The sequence below is a fragment of the Miscanthus floridulus genome, chromosome 8 (assembly GCF_019320115.1).
Source record: "Miscanthus floridulus cultivar M001 chromosome 8, ASM1932011v1, whole genome shotgun sequence".
NCBI lineage: Eukaryota > Viridiplantae > Streptophyta > Magnoliopsida > Poales > Poaceae > Miscanthus > Miscanthus floridulus.
In genome coordinates this window covers 94,526,157-94,549,769 of record NC_089587.1, presented here as the reverse complement: position 1 = coordinate 94,549,769, position 23,613 = coordinate 94,526,157, and the positions used below count along the sequence as shown (strand labels likewise).

The 23,613-nt window shown below is 42.6% G+C and overlaps 1 protein-coding gene across 5 annotated transcripts; it reads right to left on the bottom strand.

Annotated features, from left to right (window-relative positions):
• Positions 1 to 492: 492 nt before the first annotated feature.
• On the bottom strand, positions 493 to 7,176 carry LOC136472974 (protein MULTIPOLAR SPINDLE 1-like). Of its 5 annotated transcripts, XR_010762453.1 has the most exons (12): positions 6,918 to 7,176; positions 6,778 to 6,835; positions 6,534 to 6,683; positions 6,388 to 6,447; positions 6,086 to 6,168; positions 5,953 to 6,010; positions 5,648 to 5,776; positions 4,623 to 4,812; positions 3,920 to 3,990; positions 3,287 to 3,522; positions 2,710 to 2,821; positions 1,195 to 1,284 (listed from the first exon to the last, which is right to left on the bottom strand). XR_010762453.1 is itself a non-coding variant. In XM_066470674.1 (10 exons), the coding sequence occupies exons 1-10, from the start codon at positions 7,122 to 7,124 to the stop codon at positions 3,338 to 3,340; spliced, it is 1,191 nt and encodes a 396-aa protein (XP_066326771.1). In that variant the 5' UTR covers positions 7,125 to 7,176; the 3' UTR covers positions 2,958 to 3,337. The 5 variants fall into 5 exon arrangements, 2 of the variants coding, with proteins under 2 accessions (XP_066326771.1, XP_066326772.1); XR_010762452.1 differs by lacking the exons at positions 1,195 to 1,284; positions 2,710 to 2,821 and adding an exon at positions 493 to 865; XR_010762454.1 differs by lacking the exon at positions 2,710 to 2,821 and having other exon boundaries at positions 1,184 to 1,284.
• Between the last annotated feature and the right edge of the window lie 16,437 nt (positions 7,177 to 23,613).

Below are 23,613 nucleotides of genomic sequence, written 5' to 3'. Positions count from 1 at the left end.
AATCGAACTAACTTAACTTTGATCAAGTTTATAGTGAATAATATTAATGTCTTCAGCTAGGTTTACTACGGAAATATATCTCGTAATTAGTTTATTGATACCCATTTTGTATCATAAATGTCGATACTTTTTATATAAATTTTGTCAAACTTTAAATCGTCTGACTTTTGGAAAGTAGGATTTGCATTGTTTTGTGGACGAAGGACGGGGTATGAGTAAGTATCTGTCACATGCCATTAATTGTTTAGTACTCCCTTCTTCCTAAAATAAGTGTTCTCGCACCTTGAAAAGTCAACCAATCAAAAGTTTGACTAGATTTATAAAAAACTATTATTAATATTTATATCTCTAAATAGGTTTAGTATAAAATATATGATGTGACTAATCTAATGATAGGTGATCACATCAGGTTTGCCTCTGTTGTTGCTTGCAATATTGGTGATGCGTGGAGGAGATATATGGCCATTTTCTCCCCTAGCTACTAATCTCGCTTACATCACTCTCATCTTGCCTCCATCTTCTTGCTCAACGATAAAAATCCTATCATGCATGAGAGCATGAGGCTGTATGTGCATTTAGTTTTTCAAACGACCAAGCAGGCCGAGAGCCTTCTTGTTATTGCATTGATGAAGGAGATGGTGACTAGCTATACATAACAAGACACAATGATGCAAGAAATTTAATAAAGGCCAATGCATGCATGTCCTACTAACCAAAGCAACTGCTTTAGGCAAAAGTCCAGCCATTTCCTTGTCGCCGCTGCGCATAGCTAGCTCTCCATCAAGAGCTCAGCGTACCCAGCATGTTACCCAGCATGTCATCTAGCTTGACGTGTGCAGGCAAGTACAGCACGGCAGCCAAACACCTGCACGATTGCACACACCACAACTAACATCAGAAAAAAGGTTTTTGACTTTCTGTGGCCCTCCTCTCTAACCCTTAATGTAGGCGTGAGTGTGACACTCGCACTGGTACAGCAGGTTATGCATAATATCCTATATTTGCTACCTGCATGCTTGCAACTTCTATATATACACATTGTTTGTTTAGGTTTGTTTAGCTTATAAGCCATGGCTGAAAATACTGTTGGCTGGTTTGATGTGAGAGAAAAATAATATTCGTTGGCAGATAAGTCATGGCTTATAAGTCAAATACGATCAAACGAATATGCTGTATTTCTGTGGCTTCATGCAAGGGGCCTCAGATATGGGGGTGGTTAGGCTTGTCACAATCGACCAGCTTATCATCACATCATATTCTAGATGGCCTCCACCAAACTTCAGGCTGAAAATACAGAAGGTACATGATTTATTTGTAGATTGCAATTTGTCAGTGTACAAATATATAGTATACGATAAATTTAATGTCCAAGACATATAAAGGACATACCCAGTGCAGAGAGCTCCCGCTCTGTGCGGGGTCTCTGAGGAAGGGTATCAGTGGCCAGCCTTACCCTCGCCTGTGCAATGCGAGGAGACCGCAACTCGAACCCGGGACCCTCCGGTCACAGACGGTAACACTCTACCGCTTGCACCATGCCTATATTAATCTTTAATGGGATAGTACTCTAGGGTTAAAAGAGAAACCACTTCTACTCAAGCAAGTTCATCAAAGGTAATCTGATAAAGACATATGGCAGTATCAAATCTTTGAATAGATTTTTCACTTCCCTGATCAACCAGTTAGCTGAGCTCAATAGCGAGTTAAACCTTCAAGCTCTGAAGTAGTGCGCACTGTGCACCAATTCGGTTCCTTCAGGTTTAAAGGTAAGAAAACTACATCATAGCAAACTGGATGTAGATCTTTCACCGTTCAGGAAGAAGGCTGAAGGCCAGATTCAGGCGGCTACGAAATGCACGTAACTCGTGAATCGGAAAGGACACAGCACGATGCTTCATGGGATTGGTCTACATGAAAAGGACCTTGCATTGATCTGGCATAAGGGCTTGTCAATGGACGAAGAGGACGGTTGAGCTTAGCCAAGATAAAGTCACCGAAGAGCCTGAGATAATTGATTACCAGTACCTTGCTTCGTGATAGCTGTTGTTGTTATACAGGTGGAGACAGGGAGATATGATAGTTGCTGACTAAAAGGTGATGTAACTACTCAAGCACCGATTTGGTAGAGCCAAGCTGGGCAGTGGGCACGGGGTTATCAACCTTGTCCTAGGGTGAAGAGTGCAAGCACATTCTTTCCCAAAAGGAGAGTGAAAGCACACTGGCATTCTTGGGTATATGGCTTTTCATTTCCAAAATTATGTTCTTTGAACGTGATCAAAGTCTTCCTCATATTCCACTATGTTGTTGTCTTTAGCATGTTGTTAAAGCAAGAGCAATGGGGCTAACAACTTTAGAGAATTTCCAAACCTCGCTAGACCCCTTCAAACTAATGAACTAAGATGCCTTCCACTTTCACTAACAAACAGATTTAGGCTCTGATATGGAAAAATTTTGGCGGTATTCTGAACGGAAGATTACCAGTTCAAAATGTGCATGCATATACCTATGAACAAACTGCAAGCTGCGATACCTCCTCAACATTAATCAGATATGTCAAGCAAGTATGGATCCCAGTCCCAGATTTGCTCTATTCTCCCAGTTACACGTGTGAGCCAAATAGCCAATCATTTTACATCCCTAGTTAATCATCATATAGTTGGCCACAAGGAGCACCCTGATAAAACCACAAGTGTGAAGGGGGGAAATTACTTGTTGACTAAAAGGCACCCAGACATGCCTATTGTAAATTTCTTTCGGTCTCGCAAGTTATAGAAATGTTGAAAGCAACATGCACGCCAAAGGCAACAGACAACAGCACCCTCTGCACATCATGCAAAAATAGCTTGGCTGTAAGGTGATCATGTGTTCTAATCTGAGAAAAACACTCTCCCATTTTAAAGCAGATACAAAATGTGCATGTGTACCTATCAACATGAATGGCGTGTATTTGAGTAAAAACTAAAAAAGTTGTTTTTTAAACTTTATACTATCATATTTGCAGAGTACACAATGCATTTTGTTTTGAACTAGCAGTAGAGAGTAAAGGCAAAGTGCAGAAATCGTTCGATGCACCTAAATTTACAGAGTAGACAAAGCATATCTATAGCAACTCACAGGGTATGGAGTTATGTCAGCGAAATGAAACTAATCAACTATGAATAGTGACATGAAACAATGTCAGGCCACACAAGTAGATCCACTACCAGATTCCAAAGTTTGTCTTATAAACAGAAATGTAAATACGCATAGTCTAAGTGGAGCAATGATATCGTGGTTTTGAATCGACCTGAGCATCTAGTGGGCCGGGTTGGGCTTGGAAAGTCAAATGCAGGCACTCTCAGCACAACAGTTTGGAGAAGACTTCTAGGTCCAGCTTCCCCTGATGTGCAGCAGGAGCCACCTCCCTTGCCAACCTTCCGACCACACGCTCAATGTACACGACATAAAGCCCATTCATGTTTTCCAGGATTCGCAAATCATTGCGTGCCTTGAGAACAGATCTGGTACATTCTTCAAAAAGTCCTGAACAATAGTTTTATTTAAGTTAATTAAGCTCTTCTAGTGACCCACAATGATGGATCAGTATTTGAACTGGCATCAGGTGTGTGTATCTTTAAGTAGTTTCCCATTGAGATTTGTGATTAAGAATATAATATTCAGTCAATGTACTTTCTACATTATGTCTGTAAATCAAAATACAGCAATTAATTATGTAGTGTGATATAATACAGAAATGGAAGGTATTAAACAGCAGTTATAAGAACCAGAAGAATTTAGCAAAGTAAAAACAATGGATACGATCTCTTTTCCCCAATTCAAGTGAGTCAATGTTTTCCGCTGTCATGTTGAGTGACAATGCAATTCATATAGCACAATAGCAAATAGAAAATATGACTGTTGGGGGCACGAATGCACTAACTTTTGTCAATATGCTCGCAGCATAGCCAAACTTTCATGTAATCAGATATGAGGAACTCGAGTAACTGAATCCTGCAACATGGGACAAAATGAGCATGCATAACATATAATGATACAGTTAGAGTCCAACTTTAACACACACAAAAAAAATCTTTATGGATATAGCAAGAATACAATCCATATAAACAGATACTAAATAGGCATCGATAGAATTTGCTTCAGATATGGCGTATTAGAGAGCATAAAAAACTGTCCTAGTTTTGATGACCCTCATAGATAAAACTAGCTGAATCAAAACTACAATCTTTCAGAATTATGCCAACTCGGAATATCATAGCATAGCATGTTTTGAATAAAAATTAATGGATAAAGCCAACATAAAAGGGAAACAAGATGTTTTGTATCTCAACAGAACCTGCAACACAGTAGCCATAATATAAAACCAGTGACCATACAAATATATAAGGAGAACCAGGCTACTGACAGTCTGAAACTTCCTCTATATATGAACTATTGTTCATTGAAAAAATATACAATGGGCAAACTACTGAACTAATGAATATTTTTCCATCCATAATTCAGTACTAAAGAAGTCAAATCTTTATTCTCAACTCTCAAGAACACAATGGACACTCATGATTGACTTAAGGAGTAAAGATTCTTCGAATGAAATTTAAATCAGAAAGAAATGAAGATCAGCTTACATGATGAATATATTGTCATGCATATCAGAGAAAGCATCATCAAACGGATCAACCAAGAGCAATCTTTCAGATACATTTGAGATCTTTTGAGAAACTGCAAGGATTACCCGCTGACCAATGAATTCATCATTTCCCAACTTACGGAATAAGTGCTGCACAGAGAACTGGGTATCTGAGCAGCCAGTTGATCCTGCAAAATATTGAACAAGATGGAAGGAACAGAAATCAATAGGCATGTTATAATAGGAAGCAAACAGACATGTCTGTTGATTGTCGAATTCAGAGCTTAATGCTCCTCGTTTATTTAATGTTCAGTTCTCAGTAACGAAACGATAAAAAGTAACTCAGGAAAACAAGAAAATAAGGGTATAATAATGGAAAAAACACTTTCTACATATACAACATAAAAGTAATGAGTCTCCAATTAATTTATCATACTTGGTACCACTATCATGAGGATTAAAAATCAAACGGTACCTAAGGTGTAGTTGACATTATTATGGGGATAGTATGTAAAGTACAGCTACACACTCATAGTTATCTCATGCAGATGAAACTTGGAAGCTGCATGCATTATTGCATTCTGATTCATTGGAAATGGAATGTTAAAGAAGACATACTTATTTTGCATTTCAGTATCTACTGGAAAATACTGTCCATGGGACCATGACTTCACAAGTTTAACTTAACACTCATCTTAAGAGAGATGTGGACACAGAAAAAAAAAATTTTAAAAAAATGGATCCTTGAAGCATCAGGACCCTTGTGCTCCACTGCAGAACAAAGGGACTAGGCTTATGTTCACAAAAAAAATATGAAACAATGAACATGAATCAACAAAGAATAACTTAGGAGCCCAAACTACAATCAACTTAATCAAAGGGTAAGTCCACTACCCAACAAACATATGGAGAAGCAGTGATGCTACAAAATAAAATCGTAGCTTCTGTGCCACTGCACCATGTCATTACTTTAAATGTGTTTGTCTGGGAAAACAAATACAAAATAAATATACCAAGTGTCACCTGAATCTGAAGTACCAGGATTTTCAGGAACGGTGCACATCCTTTTCATCAAACGAGTCACTAAACCATCGATTATCTCCCCAACAAGCTCCTTTTCCCTTTCCGATGAAAGAATGTTCTTCAGTGTAGCTGAACAGGGAACATGATTACCGAATGATTAATGATTACCCATGGTCGTTTCAACAAAGCGTAGATTGCATATGCAACATCATTTGAACATTCATACTTTTCATCTCATTGAATTCTGTTTTTGTCAAAGATTAATGTTCAGAGCACAAACACATAACAGATCAATTATAACTTACCCAAAATGAAATCTACTGTTTGGTGAGAAAATGTAGCAAATGAGGGGCCAGCTTCTCTCTGCACAAGTGAATCTTACCTTTAGAAAAACGAAACAAAAAATACCTTAGTTGTGAACAAATGATAGAATTTTACTTTGGCAAAAATGCCGTCTGATAGCTCCACCAGGAAATCAATCGACATGCTGAGCTGCTGCATCTCATCCTCACTGTTGAAATCTGGAGAAGCGAAACAATTGAAACTATAGCTGAAGAAATTATAACATTTCCTCTTCCAAAAGTAACCCTAGATAATCAGAAATGAGTGTCACAGGGCAAAATTTTCTACTGCAGGAGAAATGAAGTCCAAGGCAAGGGCAAGGTTGTTGTTTACAGACTTTTCAAATTTTCGATGTTTTGACATCAAAATAATGACAGTAGATTCAAGGCAGAACCAACCAATCAAACTACAACTTGGAAGAGGCCGATCCACTCGCCTTCGTTTCTCCTTCCACCGCACTGTCACACATCACAGAAGTGTAAATTCCATTAGCAGCCCACACAAATTTCAAAATACTACACATCGAAGCAAACCGAAGCCATACCCAGCCTGAGAAACCTCCTCCTCAGCACCTCGTCAACCCAGTGCTCCCCACCACCGCCACCCTGCTGCGGTGGAAGGTCCCCGCACCCGTCGAAGAAGTGGCACCGGCACGACGCGACCGGGGGCTCCATCTCCTCCCCGCGCGCCCCATCTGCTCCCATAACAAACTCAATTGACACGATGCCGGTAATGGGATTCGGCCAGCCGAACAGTAGCGGCGGATAGATTGGCATGGGCGTACGTACCTTGGAGGAGCTTGAGCTCCTCGCGGAGGCGGAGGATTTCGCGCTTCCGGTCCTTGGCCTGGGCGGGAGAAGGAGATCGAATGTCAGAGGCGGGGGGTAGGGTTTGAGTCCGAGGGGTGCTGCTGCTAGGGGAATAGCACCTTGCGCTTCCAGTGGACGAGAGGCGGGGGCGATGTGCCTGCGGCGGCGGCAGTGGCGGTGGCTTTGCCGGGGAGGCGGTTGTAGTGGATGAGAGCCATTGCGAGCGCGGCCTTTAGCGACGGCGAGTCTATTCGCGACGAGGAGGTGCCCGCAGCCGCTGACGCCGTCGGCGTTGGCGGGCGGGAGTTGGGAGGAGGAGGAGCCATGGCGATTGGCGATCGCGGCGGCGCGGGCACGCGAGAGGGAGAGTGAGGCCCACGGAAGAAGATGCGGACCGTGGTCACCAAATTTTAAAGCCGTCTATTTTAGGACCGCGACTACTGATCGGAGTAACATGATCGTTGTAGAAAAATTTAGCTGTTTTATTTAAAATTACACAATACACTGGGACGTCCGGCCCTACGATGAGGGAGATTTAACACCTCATCTACTTTTTAAAACGTATAAATAAAACATTTGTAACGTATCTTTGAAATGATTGAAAGACTTATAACGTACGTTTAAAATACTTGTAAAAACAACTTAAAAGCGTTTGAAAAAGCCATTACAAAATATATGTAACATCCAGATAAAATACATACAACATATGTGTGAAATACATGCAACATTCAGATAAACACATTTACAAATGTACATATGAAAAAACAGATAAAACATGAACAGACGTTTACAACATACGTGCGTAGCCACTACAACATATCAACATCTCGATCTAGTTTTACAACATCCATATAAAACATTTGCAACATACCTCTAAAACATCTAAAACACTTGAAACATAAACTTACAACATTTCTTTTTAAGCGCAACATCTACTTGCTGCTTGAACGAATGGAGGCTCGTCAACGTGGAGCTCGACATCGGTTCAGAGCTCGATGCCGTAGAGTTGCGTGGGGGTTGTTAGTGGGCGGACGAAAGGTCCTAATGGCTAGAGGGGGATGAATAGCCTAATAAAAATTTCTACAACAATACTTAACAAAATGGTTAGACAATTATGAGACGAAGCAAGTGTTGCGCTAGCCTACTCAAAATGCAAGCCACATACCACAATTCTAGTTTAGATACTAACTATTCACACAATAGTTATGACACTACTCTATGTTAGTGTGCTCTCAAAGGCTAACTAAAGAGTCACACCAACCAACCAACCAAGCTTTCACAACTAGCTACACTAAAGAGTTTGACAACTAGTTTGCGGTAATATAAAGAGAGTGATCAAGAAGGTTATACCGCCGTGTAGATGAATGAAACAATCAATCACAAGAATGAATAACAATAAAGATCAATCACCTCGGTATCAATGATGAACACAATGATTTTTACCGAGGTTCACTTGCTTGCCGGCAAGCTAGTCCTTGTTGTGGCGATTCACTCACTTGGAGGTTCACGTGCTAATTGGCTTCATACGCCAAACCCTCAATAGGGTGCCGCACAACCAACACAAGATGAGAATCACACAAGCCACGAGTAATCCACTAGAGTACCTTTTGGCTCTCCACCGGGAAAAGGTCAAGAACCCCTCACAATCACCACGATCAAAGCCGGAGACAATCACCAACCTCCGCTCGACGATCCTCGCTGCTCCAAGCTGTCTAGGTGGCAGCAACCACCAAGAGTAACAAGCGAAATCCGTAGCGAAACACGAACACCAAGTGCCTCTAGATGCAATCACTCAAGCAATGCACTTGGATTCACTCCCAATCTCACAAAGATGATGAATCAATGATGGAGATGAGCTCCAAGTGCCTCTAGATGCAATCACTCAAGCAATGCACTTGGCTAAGCTCACAAGGTTGCTATGTCAATGAAAATTGCCAAAGGTATGAGCTTCAACCGGCCATGGGGCTTAAATAGAACCTCCCACGAAATAGAGCCGTTGTACCCCTTCACTAGGCGCAACGCGAGCTGACTGGATGCTCCGGTCATGTTGACCGGACGGCGGACGCTAGACCTCAGCGTCCGGTCGGCCGACGACAGCCACGTGTCCTGATCTCAACGGTCACTTGAGTTGACCGGACGCTGTGCTAACTGACCGGACGCTGAGCCACCAGCGTTCGGTCGTTTGCAGTAAGGTTCCAGAAACGCATTTTGTCCACCGGACACGTCCGGTCATGCACGACCGGACTCAGCCATCGTCCGGTCAGAGACCCTAGCCTCTGTGCGCTGCCCGACAACAAGACCGGACCCTGCCTCCAGCGTCCGGTCGCTGAGCGACCCGGCGTCCGGTCGTTTGACAGACATCAGCATCTTCGCTGTTACAACTTACCGGACACGCCGGTTCCTCTAGGACCAGCGTCCGGTCACCTTGTGACCAGCGAGACTAACTCCTTTTCACCTCTAACTTCTTCACCCTTGCTCAAATATGTCAACCATCAAGTGTATCACCTTGTGCACCTGTGTTAGCATATTTTCACAAACATTTTCAAAGGTGTTAGCATTCCACTAGATCCTAAATGCATATGCAATGAGTTAGAGCATCTAGTGGCACTTTGATAACCGCATTCCGATACGAGTTTCACCTCTCTTAATAGTACGGCTATCAAACCTAAATATGATCACACTCTCTAAGTGTCTTGATCACCAAAATAAAATAGCTCCTATAGTTTATACCTTTGCCTTGAACTTTTTGTTTTTCACTTTCTTCTTTCCAAGTCCAAGCACTTGATCATCATCATTATCATGCTATGATCTTTATTTACTTCATCACTTGGAATGTGCTACCTATCTCATGATCACTTGATAAACTAGGTTAGCACTTAGAGTTTCATCAATTCACCAAAACCAAACTAGAGCTTTCAGCGGGTGGCTGGCGTAGCCCTGAAGAGCTGTTGCGCCCCTCCTGGCAAACAGGATGGGAAAGCGTGGTCCCCACGGTGTGCTGGAGAAGGGGAGGCGGTGGACATGCGACCTTGGGAGCCTGCAGTTGATGCTACTTCTCCTCCGACAACGACGGGGAAGGAGGAGGAATGGCGAGAGTGGGAGGTGGCGGCGGCGCGGAGCCGAGGTGGATGAGGGAGAGGAGAGCGAGTCCAGGGAGAGCACGAGCAGTAGCACCGGAATGGGGAATTAGCATCTTGTTTTTTAGATGGAGAAGCCATGAGGGGAGCATCGGGGGAGCCGGTATATTGGGCGGAAGGGATGCGGATCGCGCGGACGGGAGTGGGGAATCCACGGCCATCCGTCCGGATGCCCTAAGGAGAGCATTATCGAATATATATAAGGTGTAGGATCTCTGGTTGGTCTATAGGGGGGTTGAAAGTGCATCTAGCCCTTTAGTGGGTTTTGGATGATTGAATGACAATATGATTAAAGGTCTAACCTGTTTGCTAAGTGTGGATAAGTAATAGGTTATCTCATAGGTACTTAATGAAAGCCAAAATGATGTGTTATTGTATAAACAATCTAGTTCAAGCACAAGACAACAATGCAAATGAAATTCATACAAAGGCTTATTTATTGTGGGATTTTCATGTACTATGTGAAAGCAAGCTTATAAGAATTAATTAATGAGACATGAGGGATTGCATATGGAATGGTCTCATATTTGAAGCTTGCTAAATTGAAATGAAAAATATAACAATACAAATGAATGGATAATTCAAAACAAGATGTGACTTGATGGCTTGAGATGGTGAAGATAGCAAGGAAAGACTTCGAGGTGCTAAGCAAGGTTGAAGGGCAAACGATGGCTTGGCGGTCGAAGAACCTAGCTAGGGTAAAGAAGGAAGTACTTGCATTTAGTTGAGGTACTAATCAAGGTATGATGGTCATGTCTATGTGGAGGATCAAATCACTATTGGAGTGTTTGATGGAAGTGACTTGATACATTTGGGATTATTCAAATTTGATGAATGGAATCAAGTCACGTGTTCAAGATGGCTATGCTCAAGTGAAAAGATCAATATCAACATGTTGGCACCCTCACTTGATGAAGAGTGGAATACACGGCTTCGGTTGAAAGATATCAACTCAAAAGGTTTAAATTCGTTATACTTTTAAATTTGAGTTAATAGGAATGCCATACTATTAAGAGGGATGCATCATGTTGATAGATAATGTTTCATAAGTGCTCAAGCCAACCCATGTGAGTTTTTAGAGTGTTTGAGAGACAAAAGAGCTAACTAATTTTTGCTGGTCTGGTAATACCGGACGTGTCCGGTATTTGCCTAGCAATGACAATATTGTTGATCTCGGGTTAGTTTGTGAGGAGTTCCGACGTGAGTCAAAAGTTCCGACTGTCGGGAGTTCCGGCAATGGTTGGGAGTTTCGACATCTCGTGCTTAACTGACTTGGAGAGTTCACTGTGGTGGTCATACCGGACATGTCTGGTATGGACGGCCAGAAGCCAACGGCTATTTTTCAAAAGCCTTGAGGGTCGGGAGTTCCGACAGTCGGAAGTTTTGGCATGAGTCGGGAGTTTCGACACCTCACATACTTTAACTCAGTTACCATAGTTTTCAAATGTGTTGAGGGTCGGGAGTTCCAACATAAGTCGGGAGTTCTGGCATTCATCGAGAGTTCCGACGCCTCACAACGTTACTGTAACTCAGTTACCGTTGGCGCAGTGTAAGTCATACCAGATATGTCCGGTATGGCAACAGCTATATAACGGCTAGTTTTTCCAAGGAGGCTATAAAATACCCCCAAGCCTCCACCTTTGGAGGCTACTGATTCTGCTAAAATACCCCCAAGCCTCCACCTTTGGAGGCTGCTGATTCTGCTAATACACATACACTCTTAGTGTGTGTGTGATCCAAATAGCAAAATCCATTTGTGGGTTAAGAGAGAATTTAAAAAAGAGAGCAAGCCACCACTTGAGCACTTGTGCATATTGTCTATTTCGTGATTCACATTTGTTACTCTTGGACTCTTCGATCCTAGACGGTTATGCATCGTCGGAGAGCACCCGAGAGATTGTGGTGTGCCTCGAAAAGTTTGTAACGGTCGATTCCACCGTCTCAGAATCAACTAGTGGAAGGAGGAAAAGGAGTTGGAAAAGACTCCGGCTAGAGTGACCTTCTTGGTATCCTCTAGGGCTGACCTTCGCTGGGTTGCCCGTAGCCCTCTCAATGGAGAGTAGGACTCGAACGAGTCTGAACTTCGGTAAAATAAATATCATGTCTCAATTTGCATTTCATTGGATATTTGTGTTGCTCTTGCTCTTGTATAGGTTATCTGTGTATATTGTCATATCTAGTAGATACTTGCAATTTGATTTGAAGTTAGAAATCGAAAGAAGCAAGTTTAGGGTTGTTCCACTGAAACCGTGTATACCAGACACGTCCGGCATTGATCACTGTGCCAGGCTGTTCTGCTAAACACGTGCATACCGGACATGTCCGGTATTTCCTGCCTGTGCTGAATATATTCATTCTCTATTCTAACTTTGTGTTGCAGGGTTGTAGCTTCTAGATATATTCTTTATACCTTGTATACTCTGTGGCTAACTTGTGAGGGGTGGTACAACTCTTTATTTGGAGTTTCCATTCCCTTTACTAATCATTTCTGTATTTAAAGATGTTAATTTTCAGAAACACCTATTTACCCCCCTCTAGGCGGCATCCTAGGTCCTTTCAGGGGTGAATATGCCTGTTAAAACAAACACTCAAACTTTTATCAAATTCACCCTGCGGTACTACCGCTCTGGAGGGCGGCACTGTCAGGCTAGAACAGCGGCACTACCGCACCTGCAGACAACTTCGAGTCATAATTCAAAATCCGTGAATAAAAACTTAGATCAAAGAAATTTTCTAGTTTACTGCAGGTATGACAATCACAGATCAAGAGCTAGAAGTAGTAGGAACACCACACATAAGTAGATCGACTAGAAACCCTAGAAATCACCTCAACCACAATATGTCATGCAAGTAATGTAAATCAAGCACAAGTAACATAATGATTTATCCCGTGGTTCGACTCACCACCAAGGCTTGCCTACCTCCACGTTGTTGAGGTTAGCCACTAAGGCTTAGGGCTTTCCAACCCTTTCTCGTTCTCAAGTCAAGAGACTTAACTCTTGAGATGAGGGATGAGTTTATTAGCTTCAAGAGATGGTTACAAACCTCTTGAGGCTGCCACACAAGTTGACAAAGCTCCACGAGCGATGCTCTAGCTGGCTAGGAGCAAAGCTCCAAGAGTAACAAACACAACCACCGGTCAAAACATGAACCATGTGCTCTTTAGAGTTGGGGAATCAATGGAGCTGCTCTCTAATCGAGTTTTAGACCCTTTCCCCTCAACGATTGATGGAGAAACCAATAGATTTGCTTGGGGGCTTGAGGTCAACATTGGAGGGAGAGAGAGAGAGCTCCTACTCTATTTTGGACGCGCCGAAGTGAGGAAGAAGAGGCAGAGTACCATTGGGAAGAAAGGGGAAGGGTATAAATACCCCCAGCCCCCAACGATCACTTATGTTGCGGCAGTACTGCGGCTCAAATGTGGCGGTGCCTCTCTTCAAGTGCGGCAGTGCCACACCACGCATGATAGCAAGGGCAAGAGTGAAGTGTAGACTATCTTGGTTGTGAATCTAAGTATGCATGTGTATGTTTGAGCACTTGGTAGCACATATTAGCTTAAGCATTGTGTCCCCCTTTATAGTACGGCTTTTCCTATACTTAAATTTAAAATATAAAAGAATTTAAACCTCCTTTGAGTTTGAAGCCATCTACATTTGTAATTGGGGGCTCCCCCATTTCATGTAGCATCCTCGAACATGAATTTCCTGCTTGTCATCTCGATAAATCTCATTAGTTCTCTAATTGTGTGGTCATTATCACTAAAACTAACAATTAGGGCTTGATTGCACTTTCAATATCCCCCTTTTTAGTGATTGATGACAACCCAATTAGAGCTTACAAAAGATATAAAATAAATACTGAGATTTTCGAGCCATGGGTGTAGAGCCTCCCCCTAAGTATGTGAATATAGATTTGAATTCTCAAATTGGCATAAGAAGCCAAGATTCATATTTTAGTGAAAGTGATGGGGCTCCCCCTACATCAATGCTCCTATGGGGTGCTGCATACTATGTCAGATATGTAAAACATGATGCAAATGACAGTTTATGCACAACATTGTTTGTTGTTGCAGCTGGGTGCGGCACTGCCGCACTTGCTGTAATAGCAAAGATCAGATCAGACACCACACATCATGTGATACATATAAAGATATACATTCTAGTACAATTGTATCATAAGCGACAGCATAGATTAATATATGTCCATATCCCACACATATAAAAAGTAGTTAAGTAGCATTATTACATAAATAGAGTTTCTAATGGACTCTCCAACTCTCACCTAACAAAGACTACTCTAAACGAATACGAACATGACTCTAGCTACAACAACCTCCTCTCTATGGCGTCAAAAAAAGTTGTTGACCCCTCTAATTTTCTCCCCCTTTGGCATAAAGCACCAGAAAAAAGAAGAAAAGAAGAAAGACCAACACTCACTCCTCATCCTCTTAGATGGTGCCCAATCGGCATCATCCCCACCAGCAGCTCCACTAGCACCTGCAACATCCTCCTATCCACCATCATCATCATCATCGTTGGAGGAGGAGGAAGAAGAAGACACCATCGCCCTCCCTTGGCGATGAGTGGTCAAAGTGTGGTGCTCACGCCTAGTGCTCCTCCTCATGAACTGCAAGGTGGACCTCAAACTCATGTGAGGATCAAGCTCTGGCTGCTCCTACTCCTCATCCTCATCCTCTGAATCTATCTCAGAAAGACTAGTGAGGTCATCAAACCTTGGCGGTGACTAAACTAGAGAAAGAGGTGGCAGCCCTGCACGCTCTCTAGCCTCTTGGTTGGCTTCACGGTTCTCCAACTGGTCCTAATATGCGGTCCCCACTGCATAAGTGCATGTGGTGAAGATGGCCTTGATCCACTTCCAAAATTCTTCATCTTCTTTTCCTTGCGAGGCCTAGAGCAGGACAACTCAGGCACATCCACAATTGATGGAGAGCATCTCACTGCCCTGCTAGCACCTGCCCCTTGGGTTTTCTCAATTTTGCAGATGGTGTGAAGACCATCTTTCTCAAATCTGTAGTCAGAGACCCTCTCAATCATAAACATGAGATAGGGGGCATAGGGTATCCCCTTTCTCTTATCCTCCATGGCGTTCCTCAGCTCATGCCACATGAAGTGAGGGACATTAAACCTATCACCTCCAAGAGCAAATCTAGCAAACACATTCCTCACATATCCATTAAGATCAGAAGCTGCTCCATCATTGGGATTGATAGTGTGCCTGATTAAACTGACCTTCCCATCTACACTTCTCCTATCAATCCACATATATGCAATGTCACTGATCTTAGCTCTAGCCTCATCATGAATGTAAGTGAAGCCCCGCTCCTCCTCTCCAAAACCAAGGATTCGCCTGAAAGTCATAAAATGTACTCTATAATGGCATCCCTCAGTCATCTAGTGTTCTCATCAGTGTAGATACTATAGAAGAAAGTGGCATGGAACTAGGCTAGCACTTCTTCATTCTAATTATATCTGAAGCTCATAATATCAGTGAGGTTGAAGTTCACAGATGCATAGAAGTTAGAATGAAATTCATTCCAAAACCTATAGTCTATCTCCAAATCCTTTGGTTGCTCATAGGGATTGTTCTCACATGCTTCCTCCACCATCTTTAGCTTTCCCACATAATTGAGCACAGGATGACTACATCCTCAAAATACTCTCTGATGTAGCTCCTATCAAACTCCTCAAGATTAGGTGGAGTATCTGGGCAAGCACCTAGAGGAATGGTGCGGCTAGCCCTCTCCACTTTCTCCTCATCCTAGATCATCTGATCTCTCCTCCCCTACCACTGGCAACATCTCTGCCTGCTGCACTGCTGCTGCCCTATGTGGTCCTGCCATGACCACGATGAAGCATCTACTTATCCTGAGGCTCGGTCACCTTCCTCTTCCCCCTTCGATCATCATCACCTCCAGAGGACATCTATGCAAACAAATATAGGTCCAAATAAAAAGCTATACATAAGGGGTATAGAAGAACACTTGTAAAACACTCTGGATAGATGAGATGATTCAAATCTTGAGTTAGGAAAGCACTCTGAACTAATTAGGTCAGAGGGTGCGGCACTGCCGAACCTAGTGCTTCACCTCTCCCACGATTCAATTCTTCTCAACTATTCAGACTATTTCTTAAATATTCTTCAAAACCACTAGACAATCTTAGAATGAGTAGACCTAAATAAATACATGGAGTTATCTACAATGTAGGTAAAGTGGCTACATGTTTAAGATAGAAACAAATCTGGTGCACAAATCCAACTAAAATAGAGAGTCATCGATGGAACAACATCTGCATTTACAAGTTCAATTTGTTGAGTGCGGCACTGTCGCACACAACATGCGGCACTACCACGGGTACAGATGAGGCTCAACCAATGAATCGTTGTTTTAATTTAATTCATCCATCAAACTAGTTTCTACCCTAATATGCAGTCACTAGAAACCATCTTCCAACAAATATAGAACTACATGGCATAGATCAGGATTAGGTTAGGGTTTCACCTTGATTCACATAGATTGAAGAGGAAAGGAAAAGAATGTCACCATCCACGAGCTAGAGCTACTGCTGCTGTCGGTGAGGAAGAGTAGCAGTAGGTCATGGCATAGCCGGAGCGGTGGTGTGGTAGCAAGGAGACGACGGTGGCTGGCTGTGCGCGTGTGGAGGAGAAAAGAGGCGGCGGCGGCAACTACTAAGGAAAGAGGTGAGGGGTTACCCTTGGGGGCCAGGTAAATAAGAGATAAGATGTGGGCCCCCATGGTAACAGCTGATATGGGCCAAATTTCTAGTTGAAATTCAAAGTGCGGCACTGCTGCTCGCCACACGCGGCACTACCACAGTGCGGCACTGCCACAGGGTAGGCGTGGCACAACCACACTCCCTAGTATAGCAAATTTAGCTACTAACTAAATACCTATATATATAGGATATGAACAGATATCTCAAGCACACTATGATCAGCAACAAATAATCAATACAAACAATGATCATAATGCACTTGTTTCTTATGATAAAATATTTTAAGCACAATATTTATACTTTTGCAATTCATTTCTCCTATCCATGCTAGTTTATCAATCAAGGTGTGCTATAGTTCAAACCATGTTACGAGAATCAAGAATATTTAGCTCACTACACAAAGCACAAATCATTGACTCATCAAGAGGCTTAGTGAAGATATCGGCTAGTTGCTTTTCGGTGCTCACATGATGAATTTTGATATCTCCTTTGGCTTTGTGGTCTCTCAAGAAATGATGTCGGATGTCTATGTGCTTAGTTTTTGAGTGGCTTACGGGATTGTTGGCTAACTTTATGGCACTTTCGTTGTCACACAAGAGTGGGATTTTTGTGAAGTGCCATCCAAAATCTTGAAGGGTTTGTCTCATCCAAAGTAGTTGAGCACAACATGCACCGGCTACAACATACTTGGCCACAGTGGTGGAAGGGGCTATACAATTTTGCTTTTTAGAACTCTAAGACACTAGGGACCGTCCAAGGAATTGACATGTCCCCGAAGTGCTTTTTCGATCTACTTTGCAACCGGCGTAATCGGAATCTGAATATCCAAGTAGATCAAACCTAGATCCCTTAGGATACCACAAGCCAAGATTATGAGCGTGTACTAAATATCTCAAGATTCTCTTAATGGCCACTAAGTGACACTCTTTCGGGTTAGCTTGAAATCTAGCACACATGCACACACTAAGCATAATATCAGGCCTAGATGCACACAAATAAAGTAGAGAGCCAATCATGGAGTGATATACCTGAGTATCCATGGCTTTCCCTTCATCATTGAGATCTAGATGTCCATTGGTTGGCATGGGAGTTTTAATAGGCTTGGCATTCACCATGTCAAACTTTTTGAGCATATCATGGGTGTACTTCGTTTGGCTAATAAAAGTTCCATCCTTCACTTGCTTGATTTGAAATCCAAGGAAGAACTTCAATTCACCCATCATGGACATCTCAAATCTCTTGGTCATGATCCTACTAAATTTCTCATAAAAAGAATGATTAGTACTACCAAATATTATGTCATCGACATATATTTGGCACACAAATATATCCTTGCCAACTTTGTGAGTGAAAAGGGTAGGATCGGCTTTGTCTATTTCAAAGCCTTGTTTAAGCAAGAATACCTTAAGGCATTCATACCATGCTCTTGGTGCTTGCTTAAGCCCATAGAGCGCCTTTTGGAGTTTGTAGACATGGTTGGGAAACTTGTGATCTTCAAAGCTCGGTGGTTGCTCAACATAGACAAGTTCTTGAATAGGGCCATTGAGAAATGCACTCTTCACATCCATTTGATATAGCTTGAAGTTGTGATGAGCGGCATAGGCTAGAAGCATTCGAATTGCTTCAAGTCTTGCCACCGGTGCATATGTTTCTTCAAAGTCCAAGCCCTCTACTTGAGTGAAACCTTGAGCAACCAACCTTGCCTTGTTCCTTGTCACAACTCTATTCTCATCTTGCTTGTTGCGGAAGAACCACTTAGTGCCAATGACATTGGTATTGGGTCATTCCATCAAAGTCCACATTTGGTTTCTTTCAAAGTTGTTTAGCTCTTCTTGCATAGCCATCACCTAATCTGGGTCTCCAAGTGCTTGTTCTACCTTAAGAGGCTTCAAAGAGGAAACAAACGAGTAAAATTGGCAAAAGTTTACTAAATGTGAATGAGTTGTTACCCCCTTTCGAAGACTCCCAAGGATGTAGTCAACGGGATGATCCTATTGAATTATTTGCCTTAGCCTTGGATGCTCAATGGCCTCTTGTTCATCTTCTGGATCTTCATCATCATCTTGCTCAAATATGGGTTATAGGTTTTGTCCTCAAGCTGGAGTCGAATCAGCTGCTGTTGATTATGTAGCTACGGCACTGCCATGCTCTGGAGTTACAGTAGATGCTTGCTGTAGTGTAGCATTAGGTACGTCAGTGGAAATAGGTGTAGCAGCAACTTGAGGAACCTCCACTTCAGTGACTTCTTCTTTTTGTGGTCTAATATCACCAATAGCCAATTGCTTGATTGCTCACATGGTGGATCCTCCTTTCCTACAACACTTAAATCAACTTGCTCCACTTGAGAGCCATTAGATTCATCAAATGTCACGTCTACCGCAATCTCAACTCTCTCGGTGGTTTTGTTGAAGACATGGTAAACATGCTTATTTGATCCATAACCTAGAAGAAAACCTTCATCAACTTTAGGTGCAAACTTAGAGATTTTGGGTTTCTTGTTAAGTATGAAACACTTGCACCCAAACACTCTAAAGTAAGACACCTTAGGCATGTTACCGGTTAGAAGCTCATATGAAGTTTTCTTCAACTTCTTGTGTAGGTAGAGGCGGTTGATGGCATGGCAAGCGGTGTTAATGGCGTCACACCAAAAGATGTTTGACGTCTTGTGCTCATCTAGCATTATCCTTGCCATGTCAATGAGTGTACGGTTCTTCCTCTCTACTACACCATTTTGTTGAGGGATGTATGGGGTTGAAAACTCATGCTTGATGCCCTCTTCATCAAGAAACTCATCAACTAGAGTATTCTTTCATTCGGTCCCATTGTTGCTTCTCACTTTCTTAATGGGAAGACCGAGCTCCTTTTGAGCTCTTCTAACAAATATCTTCACCTTCTCTTGAACTTGGCACTTGTCGTGTAAGAAAAATATCCAAGTGAAACAGGAATAATCATTAACAATAACAAGATCATATTTGTTACCCCCGATACTTAGGTAGGCAACCGGTCCAAAGAGATCCATATGTATTAGCTCCAATGGTTGCTTGATGGTCATGATGCTCTTTGGTGGGTGAGGTGCTCCAACTTGCTTTTTGGCTTGACAAGCGCTACAAATCCTATCTTTCTCAAAGTGAACATTTGTTAGTCCAAGAATGTGTTCATCTTTTAGAAGTTTGGCCAAGTTCTTCATCCCAACATGGGCTAGTCGATGATGCCAAAGCCAACCCATGCTAGATTTTACCACTAAACATGTCTCAAGCTTAGCTTTACTTTTGTTGAAATCAACTAAGTAAAGCTTGTTCTTTAATTGACCCGTAAAGACAATAGAGGAATCCTCCCTTCTAAAGAATTCCACACCCTTATCCAAAAAGAGACAATTGTAGTCCATCTCACACAATTGAGAAACAGACAACAAATTGTAACTCAACGAATCAACATGTAATACATTTGTAATTGAATGCTAGGGTTATAGCAACTTTACTGAGACCAATCACATCCTCCTTTGAATTGTCTCCAAAGACAATATTTTCATTTGAGTGCGTCATCGGGGAATATGATGAGAACATACACCTTTCTCTAGTCATATGATTTGTACATCCACTATCAAGCACCCAACTTGATCCACCAGAGGAGTATGCCTACAAAACAAGTTTAGTTGCTAGATTTAGGTCCCCAATTTGACTTGGGGCCTTGCATGTTAGTCACAAGAATATTAGGAACCCAAATAGAAGTATTCTTATATATGTTGGTTTTCTTTCCAACATATTTTACAACCACTTTCCCACTGCTATTGTTCCTCAAAACAAAGCATGATGTCAAGCTTTGTCGAGGTGCATAAGTCTTCAGTTGATAGACATACTTATTCTTGGTGGCCCACACTGATTCCTTAGGCTTCTGGAAAACCTATTTCTCCTGGTACACCTTCTTCTTAGGCTTAGTTTGATCAGGAGAAGAATTGGTAGCCTTCCCATTTTTGCGGGGTGCAGCACTGCCGCCCTTCACCATGGCACTGCCGCTCGGGGACACTGCACTGTCGTGGTCTGTGCAGGCTGATCTATACCAATTTTGCCCTTTCTTTAAAACTACACACACTCATAGCCATTCACTATCTTTCTTCCATTTTCCTTGGCTCCTTTTATGTGTCCAAGCTGATGCTTGATTGAGGGATGTCTTCCTTGCTTGAATTGTGGCCCTTTTGATTCATCATTCTTCTTGTCATTGGATTGGGTCACACTTATCCACCCTTTTCCAATGACTTCATTGAGCCTAGCAATCTCCTTTCTCATATCTTCCATGTTTGCAAGGTTAGTGGAATAAGCATTCAAGTCAAGATTAAAACATTTTCCACAACCTTGACAAGTAGAGGGAGTAGAGGTTTCCTTTGCCTTAGTGAGATGTGAGTTGCTATCCCAAAGAATGCTATATTGCATCTCAAGTTCTTTGTGCTTTTCATCTAAGTCATAATACTTTTTCTTGAGAGCTTTATTTGCTTTCTTTCTAATAGCATGGTCCTCTTGCTCTTTGGCCAAGGCCTCACGCAAGGATTCCACCTCACTTCTATCTAATGCAAGAGCTTCTTTGCTAGCAATGTAGAGACCATCTTGTTGAATAAGAGTCTCTTCTCTAGATTCTAGCTCGGCTTGGACACTCTCTAAATCTTCCATTAGCTTAGTGATGAATAATTTAGTTTTTTCATCCAAATTTTTAGTTACCATGTTTATTTCTTCATCACTAGATTCATCATCACTAGAGCTATCATATCACTACTAGAGATATCACTAGAAGGTGGAGGAGATTTGGCCTTCAATTTGGATTTTACCTTCTCACCCTTTGCCATGAGACAAATGTGAGAGGAGTAGTAGTCATCATCGGACATGTCGTTGAAGAGCCTTGGTATAGGGGATGACTTGTGAATAGCAATAGTTGCAACCTTCTCATCCTCTTCACTTGTGCTCTCTTTAGTTGAATCCTATTCATGCCCAATGTGAGCCTCTCCCATGTACTTCTTGCTCTTTTTACGATCGGCCTTCTCATATTTCTTGTCCTTCTTGTATTTGTTGTCCTTGATCTCATATGGATACTTGGCAATGAAGTGATCGGTACTATAACACCCCAGGTGTTTGCCTTCCACATTTGCACTTGCATTTCATGGACATGAGCATCATTCATTCATTCATTCACAAGCTTATATCACATGAAACATGTCTTTGAAACATTGCAACATATCGTTATGTTTCTTGTGTGTTGTTTCCTTTATGAAATGTAAAGTGTGCAACACTTAAGTGCAACATGTGCCACTCACTTAGTGAAACAAAGTTAGTTATTACTATGCAACAAGATTAGGAAACAAGTGAAACATGACTATGAAACAGTTGTAACATTTCATGTGTTTTTCATTGTTTCAGTACATACCTTGCTTGACTCTTGTATGACCAATGTATGGTGTGGCTAAAAACTCTTGTAAGGGACTTAGTTACACATAGAATGTCATTTGGAACATTGTTCATGTTGGTCACTTTGACTAATTAGGTTCCCAAGTCATGGTTTGACCAAATTTGACCCCTGAACCCTTTTGTTTGACTGTTTAAAAAGTGTGGCTTAGGATGTTTGCATGTCTGAGCAACCTAAAACAAAGTTGTAGCAAATTTAATAAGGAACAAACTTTGTTTAGAAGCCAAGTCATGAAAAAGTGCACAACATGCTCCAAATGGACCCACAAGTCAGCATTAATGGTGGACTCAACACTTGAAAATTTTTCTAAGTCCTAAATACATTTCCAGTTTGTTTGAGCCAACTTTGGCATGATTTTACTCTCCATCCTTTGCGAATTAGACTTTGGTCTCTAAATGAGTTTTGTAGCTGGAACATAGGGCTTCAACTTTTGCTTAGGTAGTTTGCGCTAATGATCAAAGGATTCGGAAATCCATCGGCTCCTAATGGCGCTGTCAGTCGGCTTCATCAGGCCTGATGGCCATTCTGACCAGACCGTTCATGGCCAACCGTGGCCAGGAGGTTGCCGCCGCATGGCCGCCACACGCTCGACTTGGCCTGACCGCGCCGCGCGCTGGCCAGCTTGAAATGGACGATGCCCTGCTGCCTCTCCACTCGCCTGCACGCGCTCTGCCTCCTCCGTTGCTTCCTCTGCTCGCCCGAAGCACCGCAGCAGCTCCGCCTTTGCTCCGCCATGCTCGTCGTGGCACCGCAGCCAGCCAGCTCCCGCCAACAGCTCCGCCGTAGCTTCCTCTAGCTTGTACACCTTGCTGTTGTGCCGGAGAACCTAAGGTACTAGTCGCATTTGGCTAATCCGCCGCCACCGCCATGAACGCAACCTCGCCGGAGTTGTGCTCGTCGTGGTCGACCGCCAATGGAGCCCTCTCATCCTCTTTTCTTCCTCCCCTTAGCTTCCCCGCAAGTCCTAGAAGCTCATACCATGCTTGGCCACGCCCTACATGGCCGAACTTCGCCGGAGCCCCGTCGTGCGCCATGGCCGAGCCGCCGCGCTCCGAGGCCGGGGTACCTAGAGTCCGCTAGAGCTTAGGGTTAGTAGGTCATTGGACCCGGTAGGTCATGGCGAGCATGGAGGTACCCTCCGCGTTGTCCGTAGAGCCGCCGCCGGTGAGCTACGCCGTCTTCCGCACCGTCGCAGCCGTGTCCTCTATTTTCGTCTCGCTGACGGGTGGGGTCGGCTGACACCGGGACCCACACGGCAGTGGCTGTGCATTCATAGGGCTAGTTCAAAAATGCTGTTTTGAATGCTGATTTGAGATTTTTGTATCTTTAAATGTGTTGATCCAAATTGAGTACTTCCAATTTTGTTAGACTCACAGTTAGGTCTAGTATTTAAGAAAAATATGTCTTGAGCACTTTATGTAGAAATTTTGGATGAATTAAATAGGAACTTGAAAAGTGTTTTTGAATGCATGCAA